At 33.6% G+C, this 13,340-nt stretch overlaps 1 protein-coding gene across 4 annotated transcripts in view; it reads left to right on the top strand.

Annotated features, from left to right (window-relative positions):
• Positions 1-13,340, top strand: part of LOC149788057 (muscle M-line assembly protein unc-89-like) — an 80,792-nt gene that overhangs the window by 30,768 nt on the left and 36,684 nt on the right. For 3 of the 4 annotated variants that reach the window (XM_089974336.1, XM_089974335.1, XM_089974340.1), the window contains exons 9-12: positions 6,009-6,257; positions 6,533-6,776; positions 9,671-9,753; positions 10,724-10,765. In XM_089974336.1, coding sequence (XP_089830462.1) covers positions 6,009-6,257; positions 6,533-6,776; positions 9,671-9,753; positions 10,724-10,765 — 618 coding nt within the window. The remainder of the gene's footprint in view (positions 1-6,008; positions 6,258-6,532; positions 6,777-9,670; positions 9,754-10,723; positions 10,766-13,340) is intronic. The other variant, XM_089974339.1, reaches the window with a different exon arrangement.

Here is a 13,340-nt window from a genome sequence, read left to right as displayed (position 1 = left end):
TAGTTGCCTATAATTTCTGTCCACTTGTCCTCCATGAATAATAATGAGCTGCACCTCGGTCACCCTGACTCGATAATACATTATGGATTTAATATATTGAGTGGTTACCTGTGTAATTATTTGACAATTAAAACTTATGGAAGTCTCCAATACAGTGTTTTCCACTCTAAAGGAACTGAGATAATTTCATTGTATTTTAATAGTTCCACGAGCTGGAAGCTACTGAGTCTTTTGAGTGAGTGTTTTATAATTGTGACACATCCACAGTACTGTAACATGAACAAAGTACAAAAGCTACTGTCTTTGCCAACCAAATTATCAAAAAATAATTATAAAAAATTTCAATTTGAGTGAACAGAATGTTTATTGAAATTTTGACCAGATTCTTAGTGCCCAATTAATTTGTTAAATAATTCTGAGAGACTACCTGCTGTAAAAACTTTGCTGAGAGACTACCTGCTGTAAAAACCTTGCTTTTGTGGCAGGAGGGGTTATCTCTTAAAACTGGTGTGACTGTACTGTAAAAGGCTGTTTATCAATAACCCCCGATATCCAAACTGTCTTATCCCCTCTCATGTTCAAACTAAAGTCAACATTACACAACATAACAGCTTCATATGCTCTAAATGCAGACGAGCTTTCACACTGAGACATAGTCCTCCCCCTCTCTCTCTCTCTCATAACAACAAAAATCTTTTTGAGTACTTTTATTACTTTTATTTTTATTGTAATTAGAATTGAGAGCAGAATGAGACAGAAAATATATTTTTACTTTGTACATTTGTACTGTTAGGTTGTCGAGTAGCATGTGTTCCGTAGAAATTGTTCAGGCACGATCCATTTATTTTTTGTACACAGTCAGAACCACCAAATGATAATTATTTATTTTACATATAATTATTCATACACTGAAATTAATAATTGTGTTTACATGTATGAAAAATTACATGAAATATGGTAACCATTTCACCTTTTCCAGTACATGTTTGTATGTTTCATCCAGTTTTTCTCAGTAATAAGCAGTACACAGCACAGGGTTGACATCAGTAACAAACTGAAATTGAATACTGTAAAGTTGGAAGAAGACACCAGGTGCAACCTTGAATGCCCCATCAGTCAACCACATTGGAGCTCTAGCCAAAGTGTCCAACAGTTCTTGACATCCTAGAAGTAGAATTCAGTCATCACCAAATTCTTTGTCATGAAGTATGAGGTCCACAAATTGGGGTGGCAATGTCAAATTCCAAATCTTTTGGACATGGCAGAAGTGCTTCTTGCCATTACTGTATTCTTGAAACTTATGATAGCATAACTGTCAATTAAATGAAAAATGCTTTGGTTGTACCATGAGAATATGTTGTAGATATTGATCTTAATATTGCACTCCTTCATCTCACCAACAGCTTTTCTTGCAATATTGCCTTTTTTTAACAACCTCCAAACCATCAGATGCTTTACGTTTTAGGTTTTCCTGCCATACAACATGTCTAAAGTATTTGTAACCATTTAGTATAAGTTTTCTTCCACACATAGAAACTCTATATATACCATGTACTTTCATTTTTAAAATATCCACAAAGTTCAGTCCTTTCATATGTGATCCAAATTTTTTATATTTTACAGTGATTTAGACAAAACCAGTCAAATGAAACTGATACTTGTTTTTAAATTAAATACAGCAGTAATAGTAATAATAAAAGCTTTTGTACAATGACTGATGGTCCTATGATGATATGTCCTATGACCAAATGCCATATGACCATTAGTTCCATCATGAGAGAGAGAGGGAGAGAGTTGGTTAGTTCTAATTGTACACAATACTTGCAACTCACCATCTGTCTAGCTAATGGAAAGGATAACACAAGTTTATTTAAATTATTTAAGATCAGCAGATAAAAGATAATCAAGCAATTTTCTTTTATTAATAATATCTTGTTGTCCATTGGCTTTCTAGAAGTAGTCAGCCATCCATGACCACAAACTTGTCCATATATTGTTTGCATCATTTATGGTTCATGCTTTTAATCCAAAAGTATTAATCCATTAATCTTGTGTCTAATCTGTCAGGGAAATGTAACCTATCCACATGGGACTAAGAAGCCAGTATGGTATGCAACAACAATTGTGATTGGTTCCATTATTCAAACTTGGCATATTCCTATGACAACGATTATGACTGGTTCCATTATTCAAACTTGGCATATTCCTATGACAACAATTATGATTGGTTTCATTATTCAGAAATGGCATATTCCTATAGCTCAAGCATCTGGCAGCATGTCCTTATTTCTGATGAGGAAGTGTGATACCATATCATAAGCATTAATTTTGTTGTGCAAAAGATAGAAGCAAACTTTACCATTTGTTGATGTGTTGATTTTATAAAAATGGTTTCAGAAATTGTACATATGTAATTAAAATAGCCAGTGACATGGTACAGTGGTCCCCTTGTTATATGGCCACCCCTTCTACACTGAAAAAGTGGCCTTATAAGATGGGTGGCCTTTCCAGAGGGGGGCTATATTTGTGAGATGTATATGTGTATATAGCAGGAAAGCTACATATAACTTAAAGCAGTTAATATCTTCATTTAAAAGTAGCATTAATTATTAAAATGTTCTTCTTGTCTTAAAACAAGTTATTTCAAGGTAACATTAATTAATAGTTCTTATACTTAGATGAAATGTGAGTGGGGTATTGATGGCATGCGCATTACAAAACCCTTATAAAATCTTGGTACTTATGTTGTTTCATATGTAAAATAATTCTCTTTACGTTTGCTTCAATTTCCTTCTGCTACAGAATATTCTCCTTATCTTTTATGACCTTGTTTATTTGAGTCCCCCAACAAAATTTTTCAGCAAGTGAACTCTCCCCATTGTTGTCAAGTTGAATAATTTACACTTTGAGTTCTAAAGTATTATTTCTTTGTTTACATGATGACATCTTAAAGTTTTGCAATGTTTTATTCCTATGCTGCTAATTTTACAGTACTGCAATTAAATTTTGTAGATGAATCTTTTATAAATGAAATGCCTTGTTCTAAAGGAAATGACACATGTACTATCACATGATTTTTCATCTTTGTCCAGTACAATATTTTGTTCAAGGTTAATTTCCATTTTGTTCAAGGTTAATTTCCATGTGTGCTCGTTAATCCACAGAATTTGTATCTGACCATGTTATGATCTTGACAATTGTTTCTGGTCCTGATTGTCAATTTATTAAAACAATCTGCAGTGTGAAAGCCAAAGTTCTATGAAAATATTGCTGACCCCATTTCCTGCAAACAATGGCATTAATAATTTAATAATAACCTTAGTGGTACAAGTACGTTAGTCAGCGCTTCTGTCAAATACAAAAACCTGACATCAGGAAAGATAATCAGATTACTTAACCTTACTGTAATTAAATATTGGTTCTGGACACACATTAAAATAAAATATGTCCGCTTGTGAGGGGTACATTTGTGCACTATGTTGCCCGCTGGTCATGTTAGAGGGGTGGCTTTTCTTTAGGGGTATTTTTGAACATAAACAAATTGGTGCCAAGGGAATCTGGCCATTAACAGTATTTGGCTGCTGGTGTTGGGGGGTCCATTTATGAGGGGGACCACTGTATAAATGAAAGCTCTGTGTTGTGCCAAAGATAAAAGATAATTCTGCTATATGTTGATGTTTTGGTTTTATAATTTTGTAATTATCATAGCCTGGAGTCATATGCAGGAGTGCAGAAATTTTGTCATAATCAAGTTGCCCACAAACAAGTATATTAAAAAATTTCACTTGTCCATATAAAAGAGCCACTTGTCTGTATTTTCATAGTTGAAAAGAATAGTGAATGACGGGACTCTTGAAATGTTTACTTTTATCAAGCTGCACTGTTTAAATGCATGCTGCATTGACCTGTAACACATAAAATATACTGGATATTTCAAATTGCCCTATTTTGGGACGTTTATGGTCAGGGTCTACAAAATTAATAAGAATGCATTCATGGTCTGTAACTGCTGTATCAATACCAGCATTCTGAAAGGATGGATATGAATTTTGCTCTGGATATTTTATTCTTGACATTTTCATTACTGTTGATGATATCAATGCATGCAATTCAGTTGATGTGATCAATTCCAAATTCATCTCATAGTCCAAAAAATTCTCAGTTTGGTTCACATTGTATTTATTCATCAAACTGTCTAAATCACTTACAGCTTATTTTTTCTCAAATTTGTCCTTTTCGTTATCAAAATTTAACAGACAAGAATTGTTCTTTGCACTTTTTTACGGTGTTAACAGTGTATTTCCTTGCAATGACCTATTTTGCTGCAAACAATCCACTGGTTTTATCTGCAGTTGAGGGGTATTTCTTACATACATTACAAGATGAAATTGTTTGATCTTCATTGAATTCAAGTCAAGGAAACTCCTACAGAGAAGAAACATTGAACTCCTATTTTTTTTACCGGTATATCATATTCCCTGTCATAGGCAAGTTAAATGTTAGCCCATTTTGTTGACTTTTCACTCTGCTATTCACTATTTGGCTTGAGCTTTATAAGAAAACAGTCCATCTAGATGCATTTCTGGAAAATATCATCATATTTGCACATAATGGTTTCAAGGAGTTCAGGGATTGGTTCATAACAACAGATCCCTCGATGAAGCCCTATCCTCCAGTCAATTAAATTGTTTTTGATCTGTCTAAAGATATCACCTAAACTAGTACTGTCCACTTCCATTGGCTATTGTTACATATATCTGATTTAAATCATATTTATTTTAATTTAATTGTTTGTCAGTTTTAAATTTTTTATTCTATTATCTGCTATTATAATGTAAATTTATTCACTGGAGATGATATTTTTCCAGAAAATTGGTTGACCTGAATCATTCTTTTTGTAAACACTAGGTGTTGATCTAAATCCTGACCTTGTTTCAGAATTTGTAGAACTTTCATAAACAAGTTCTATTTTTATTTTAAAATGATTGGTTTTTGTCAGTATCAATTTTGGTGTACGTGCCATAAACACGATCACGTGACCCCCCCCCTTTCGATTTTGTAATTCCGGTTTTTCCATTACTGTGCATTTGTTAGTTTTAATAGAGATGCATAGAGAGAGATTTCTCAGTTTTGGGCTTTTTACACTGTCAAGTTATTTTGTTGTAGCCAGATTTTGAGTTATAATTTTCTTAAGATCAGTTGGATTTCAAAAGGATTAATTTTTTTTCTGGAAATATTTTGAGGAGTGCTCACACAGAAATTTTGGAAAGACAATGCTTACAAATTTAATTTGGATTTCCAACACTGGAGTGTCATTATTTGTATTTCTACAAGGAACTGTAGATAAGCACAGTACTGACTACAGCATATGTCATCATCATCCATATTGGATTTTCCATCAGGATTCAAACTTGAAATTATTAGAACATTTTGTTATTAGGACTACTAAAATTTTATTCTCTGACTATTTTTGGATCCTTTTTGGATTTGATTCTATAAAACCATAAGTTCATATTATTTTCATTTTTACAAAATTTTTCCAGGGAAATAAATTATTTGTTAAATTTTAAAAAACTTTCACTCTGTGTTACTGTTTATTCGAGCCTAAATACATAAAAGCTGTGGCTGGTTTCAGTCTCAATTGATAAATTTCAGCATACACTATCCAGATGCACAAAGCACCCATATAGTACTTGGTGCTAAGTATGTGTGGCACTTGTGTAAACATTGCTCAGACAAAATGGGAAATACTACCCATGCAGTTTACTGGCCACAAGTTACTTGTCCATGGACCTTGAAAAAAATAAAAATAATCCATAACAACAAATTTCTGGCATGGACAATACAGACAATGGCTTTCTGCATGCCTGACATTGCATAAATGAGAGGTTATAATGGGTTATGCTATAGTAAGTGAATAATAAACAGGTATATCTTTACAGAATTAATTTATCCAAAAATGCCATTTTAAAGCTGTTGTCCTGAAGTTGCTGTACATTTAATTTCAGACCAATTTGAATGGGCGGAGAGAAGGAAAGCAGGAGAAAAGAATGATATAAAGACAATCAAAGTTGACAAGCATGTAAAAGACACCAGTTCAGTCAACCATTTCATGGCAGATTACACCCCTGGTTACAATAGAGAAATTTACAGGAAGGCACCTGAATTCAAGAAAGGTCTACCAGAAGCTGTTTCAGTGAGAGAAAAGGGTAGAATACTCTTGGAGTGCTGTATAAATGGAAATCCAAAACCTGAAGGTAAGAAAATGTCCCATCATTCCAGTGCATGTATGTGGTTGTATATAAATTAATATGGTACCAAATTCTGTACTTAAGGTATCATATACAAGTTTTCTTTGTGAAATATTTCATGATTTTGAAAACAATGCAAGAGTTGTACAGTTTTAAATACGAAAGTATCATGATGACATAAATGTTGTGACTTTAGTATTTGTTAAATTGGAGATAGTCTCAGTCCAAAGGTTCAATCATATCAAACGCATGGAAAGTTTTTACTTTTTCTTTCCTCACAGTTATATGGTTTAAAGGCAACAAGCAGATAGAGAGCAAGGGTCAATTTCTGATCATGTCTTTTGGTGACTGGCATGGCCTGGAAATCCTTGAAGTGACGGAGTCTGATGTTGATACTTACACATGTCGAGCAGTGAGTGCATCAGGGAATGTGGAGTCATCGTGTAAACTGGAGACCACTCTACCCAAGGGAGACTTGCGGCATGATGCCAGTGAGCTTCACAACCTAGAGATATTTGAACATAGGTGATTTTACATGTTTATTATTGGTGGTAATTTTAAAAAAGAAATTTTGCCATTCCTATTCTTTCAAAAAAAATCATGTCAATATATATATATATATATATATATATATATATATATATATATATATATATATATATATATATATATATATATATAATACTTTTTAGAACAACTTTATGGGAGATTTAGCAACAAATAATGCAATTCATGATTATCTTTAGAGTTATTTTCTTTGATGTCACTCTTATGACCAAATTTTAGAACCTGACTCTGATTCTGTGCATCTCCCTGATGAGCTTAGAGGTATCACACATACATGTGGTTACCTGATTTCATAGTCAGTACAGTCAAAACTTGTTGAAGGTATATTTTTGTAATGGTCTATTGACCAATAGTTTATTGATTTTACAATACTAAATAGATTCCCTACTTTTATGACCTGTAGGGTTTATCCCATAACTCTTCATTTTATACATTGCTTCAGTCTTCCTGCTTTTATGCTTTGTCATAATTTTGACAGAGTTATGACCCTTACAATTTCTACAGTTTGCTCTGTGTTATGTATGTTAAATTTAAGGTGAATATAACGACCCTCAATACCAGTTTTTAGAAAAAGTTGCCAAAAAACTCTACAAATAGTTGTTCACTTGTCCTTAACTGATTCCATAAACCAAAGTTGTACATTGTTTGGAACAGAGTTTATACTGTCTACCAGAATCTCTTAAGAAGCAGTTAAAATGTATGTGGAAGATCTTAAGTGGTATTTGTGTCTTGTACTAAATATGAGATATGCAAAAGATAATGCCAGAAATGTGTGTGTGTGTGTGTGTGTGTGTGATTTAGATTTTTAACGTAGCTTTAAAAATAATTCAGTCATATCGCTACGATGTCTGCAGTGTGACAGTTTATAGTGATGTCTAGCACTGGGGCATCATGCCGCAGACATGTAGCATGATGTCCCACCCAGTCACATTATCCTGTCACCAGGCCGACCAGTCCTAACACTAACCTCTTAATGCTGAGCACCAAGCGAGGCAGCTGTTAGTACCATTTTTGTAAGTCTTTGGTATGACTCGACCGGGGATCGATCCCACGACCTCCCGCATCTGAGGCGGACACTCTAACCACTAGGCCACTGGAGCGGTCTAATGCCAGAAATGACAAATGAGATAGAACATTATAACTCTGAAAAATAAATATAATTTAGCTTTTAAGGTAATAATTTCTGTTTTGGTGTGTGTGTGTGAGTGTGTGTGATTTGGATTTTTACATAGCTTTAACAATTTTTCAGTCATATCGCTACAATGTCTGCAGTATGGCAGTTTATAGTGATGCCAAACACTGGGGCATCATGTCACAGACATGTAGCATGATGTCCCACCCAGTCAGATTATTCTTGTACCAAGCCAACCAGTCCTAACACTAACCTCTTAATGCTGAGCACCAAGTGAGGCAGCTGTTAGTACCATTTTTGTAAGTCTTTGATATGACTTAGCCAGGGATCGAACCCATGACTTCCTGCATCCGAGGCAGATGCTCTAACCACTTGGCCCCAGCTATAAAAGTGATAATCTAACAATGCCATTCTTACATGTGACATAAACGCCTATTATGATGCCATACCAATATCTCAGAATATTCACAACGTATTAACTGTGATGGGCACAGTTTTAAAAAAATGGGGATAACTAAAATGCTTATCTGACAGAGCCCATTCCTTTTGTAAGACACATTGTATAGTCATGTCAAATTTTTTGAAAATGCCTTAAGTGATTAAGAGGATATGAAGTGTAACCAGAAATTCAGACAAGAGGAGATAACTCTGATAGTACTAACCTGACAAGGCCAAATCTGATATGGGTCACATTCTCTTGTCATGATACAAATGTATATGTATGTGTAACCAAATATTCAAACAAGAGGAGATAACTCTGATAGCACTAACCTGACAAGGCTAAATCTGATATAGGTCACATACTCTTGTCATGATACCAATGTATATGTATGTGTAACCAAATATTCAAACAAGAGGAGATAACTCTGATAGTACTAACCTGACAAGGCCAAATCTGATATGGTCACAAACTCGTGTCATGATACAAATTTCCAGCTTTCATGAAGATAACTCACCTGATTCAGGACATAATAAATGGAGAAGAGTGTGATGAATAGATACCCAGACACAGTTTTTAATAAAAATGTTATAACTCTTAAAATGACTGACTCAGTTTTCTATAGGACACAGTGTAAAGTCATGATAGAAAAGAGTAACAACTTTCATGAAGATATCTTAAAGCATTAAGGAGATATGAAGTAGGAAAAGTGCAACAGACATACCAACGACCGAACTGCATATATCAACATTCCCCCAATTCATTTGTTGTTGGGGGTATGTAATAAACCTTGGACCTTGTTGGTGTGAAATCTTACTCTGAAATTCAATCCCATTTAAGCATACAGACAAGAATCTGTAAAGTTACCATTAGACTGAATGTAACTGGTCTAAAGTTGGGATTTCAATGTAATACAGAAGATTATTTTCATATATTTATAACAAGTCTTATATCTCTATCACCAATATAAGTTATATTTATAAATAAACTTTTGATAATATCTATAAAATCAATTTAACTGCTTGTCAATGCTGTTCCAGTAACACATACTTGGGACCAAGGGAACATACTTTCAGTATGGAGTAGTCACCCATGCAATTTATAATTTTGTTTCCTTTTTCTCTTTGAGTAATTGGAGTAGCCTGGCATATATTTTGAGGAAGGAAAAAAAATCCTTCCCTGGGTAATATGTATGTTTAGATGGAAGAGCCCTCACATTTTGTATAGATACAACTTTTGTCTGTTTAATTTTTAGTAGATGATCACCATTAACATTTTCAGGAATTTCCAAGAATTGCTGATTCAAACTAACGTGTTTGGTGAAGAATTATACCTGGCCCAGATTCACCCAAGCTGTCATCTGTGTAAGTCATGTACACAAATTTTCATATTTCAATAGTGGATGTAAAGGTGGCATTCTTTATACTAAGTGTTTATAAATGTTGGAGAAAGCTAAGTTATTTTTGCTGTGGCTTCAAAGTTGTAAAGTACATCATGCATTGTTTTCTGTCATTTCTGCTTCAAAAGCTTTAACAGGACTCTGTATTTCTTTGACTGTTATATCAGTATAATATTTTCATTTTGATCAAGATATCACCCATTATGCTCCACAACAATTACATTGCATTTGAAATGTAAAATTTAGAAAGCTTTGTGTGAATTTCAGGGTAATAGCGAAGAATGCAAGGAATTGCTTCATTTGCTTTGTGTGTTTCTTTAAATGATGGTAATTATTTTGTTTTTATATTTTCATCTTCTGAATAATTCTTGCTTGCTTTTCTCCTTACCATTGTCTGTTGGCATTTAATTCTTGCTTTCTGGTTTCTTATTTGGCTGCATGCCATTTTTGTTTATTTAAAAAGGAAAAGAAAGAATAAATCACATTTGTTTTTTAAATCAAAATGTGTTGGAGCAAAGTCCGATGTATGTATCAAAATAGGTGATACAACAAAAAATATTTGATCTTATAGAAAAATAGCTACATACCAGGTAATATACAGGTTGAATACCATATGTACTTAAATAAAGGTCTGATAGAACTGTAAGCATCATAGACCTAGATCACTTATCATATAATATGCCAACAGATATCAGTCTTTGCTGTTTGTTTGGACTTATAAGTAGAACAAACAGCGTAGACTGTGATCTGCCATTGTAGTATGCAGTGACAGATCACGGTCTATATTGTTCCCAGTTGGATATATGGTACATTCTCCACAATATCTGTCTGAAACTAAACTCAGATTCAATGGATTTAATGTTGTTTAATTCAAAAAGAATTATTGCAATATTTATGAATGAAAATTATTTCAAACATAAACTGTATTTTAACAGGTTTCAATGAACCACCCAAACCAAGAGTACAAGATAGTAAAGGTACACTGGGTGTCTCTTACCAATATCATCCTGTGTTCTCCCTGTGTGATATTTTATTCAAACCCACCATATACATTTATATTAGAATCCTTTATAGAGATTACCTATATACTCATGCGTAGAGCAATTGCACATCTGCACATAGCTTCCCTTTATTTGCCCACACCAAGTCTTTACTTAGATGTAGAATTCTTTTACCTGTACATAATGGTATACCTTTGCACATATGTTTTTATATATCTGCATAATTTCAGATTCCTCTTGCATCATATGCAGAAAACTTCAATAGATCTGCAGAAAAACACTTTCAAACTGGATACTATTAAAACTATAACTTTTCACTGCTTTATAATGGTGACCAGTTTTAGAGGTTTAGTTAGTCCTAGAATTGCCTCATTGGAATCAGAATATGTGTCTAGTGTACAGTTTTCATGGGGTGGGTTTTAGGATGGTTTAATTCTTTTTAAATATTATAGCCTGGAACATGAAGGACCTGAAATTTTTGTCACTTTATGATTCAGCATTTTCAATATTTTCTTGAAAATGTATCAAACAATTTAAAGTGAATCCCTACCTACCTCAAATTAAAGTTTTGTTTCCTATTTTCTTCATGGAAATGTCTGATTTATTACCAATTCATTGTTTTTGGAGATGAAAATGCAGTGTACATTGTGTTACTCTTTCTTTTTCTGTAAGCTCACTAGTTACAGTACTAGCATTTCTGGGGTTTGGAAACCTTCATTGACCAGTCCAACAAAAGGAAGAAGAACCAGTCAGACAACAGTAACAAAGCAGAAATAATGATAGTGACATCATTTAGGTTTCAGATTTTTGTCTGCTAAGTTATCAAGCTAGTATTTAATCCAAAAATTACCCATGGCAGATATAAAAAGAACCTTTTTGTTTCAAGTAGCCAATGGTTATTTGTTAATCCATTAATAAAGTTTTGGAAAATTCAGGGAAAACTGAACATCAGTGAGGCAGCCAAAACCATACATGCATCCAAATGAAGAAGTCCCAGGCTTAATCGTGGGTTCTTCCTCTACCATTTATACTGGCCACCATGCATAACCTATCTTGCACTGAGAAATGGCATTCAACCCCAAAACAAAATCAACAATAATCCTGGGTTCTGGTATCGGTATGAATTGGTTTTTGATCCAAGATACTTTAAAATTTGAATAAAAGATCATACAAAAAATAAGCATATGCTTATTTTCATGTGACATCATCAAACATGTCCACTTCCATGTAAGACATTTTAATTCCCTAGCCGCACAAACCAACAGTTAACAGTGTTCTCCCCAGAAATTATGTAGGCATGTCTCATTTTATGCTTAAGGATATCCTAATACATCACATTATGTTAGACATGTAAACCATATGAGACCTAATTTGTGACTTGTCCCCTTTTTTCTTCATATAAAACAACATTGAAATCTTCAGCCATCTTTGTTATTGTTTCTTAAACAAATAGATCCATCAGTAAACAGATGCATAAACAAAGGAGACATAAACAAGTAGAAACATGGAATGTCTTTTAATTTTCATGGACTGAATCAATTGTTTGGCTATCATTCAAGTTAAAAAGCCAAGTGCTAATATATAATTTCATATTTCTGAAAGCATTTTAAAAATACTTGGTTTTTACATTTGAAACAAAGTCAGTTAAGTGCATGGTTCATTTTAATATACTGATACATCTTTGAACAGTTGTCACTTTCATTCAATATCATCCTCCATCCATCATCATCTCCACATAAAATACAGTATTTGACCATACTAATTAAAGTTATTTGACCATACTAATTAAAGTTGGTTCATCAGCTGTCTTTGGCACAGGCACCTGCTTTCGTGAAAAGTATTTGTACATAAAAGATCTGGCATACTATGCATGCTTTAAAATTTGAATTCTGAAACTGATATTGTACCCCGAAGCTCATTTTCCAGAAATAATGTATTTACTTGCTTAAAAGATCAATCCAACTGCAAACTGCACATACAAATATCTGCCGCTGTATAATGCACCAGCAGATCTGGATCAGTAGTTTGTAAGGTGTAATCAGTAGAACAAACAACACAGATGTTGATCAACAGGCGCATTATGCAGAGGAATCGACTTATAAGTCAGTGCATGTGTTCTCTTTCAAGTTGGCAATCTTGGGGTCACATAACAAATTTCAAAATAATCCCAATATTTTCTGTTTGTCAGGAATAGTTGCATTTCTGTTTGATGATAATGTGCATAATTGTGGTTGAACTTCACTATTCCATCTTCCAATATAAGTCATGGAACTTCCAGTTTTATTTTGTCTTTTATGCTATAGAGGCACTTAATTTCAAGTATAATCAAGTATCATTTTGAAGAAGTAAATATCCTTATCGATTATTAAATCAGATTTTTATCTTGAATATACTTAATGTTGAAAAAGGTTAGGAAAGCAAACTGTCGGCACAAGGTGCATGCATGTTGCATTGTGGGTATTTGTGTACACATTTGTGATGTCTGTGAAAACAATGGACACAGAAAATAAATGCACATCACCCTTTCTGTATTTGTGTACCTGAATTAAGT

This window comes from Sinohyriopsis cumingii, chromosome 11 (assembly GCF_028554795.1).
Source record: "Sinohyriopsis cumingii isolate HCF-2022 chromosome 11, ASM2855479v2, whole genome shotgun sequence".
NCBI classification, from domain to species: domain Eukaryota; kingdom Metazoa; phylum Mollusca; class Bivalvia; order Unionida; family Unionidae; genus Sinohyriopsis; species Sinohyriopsis cumingii.
Note: the sequence above shows the minus strand (reverse complement) of the source record. Positions and strands in the feature narration are given on the sequence as shown.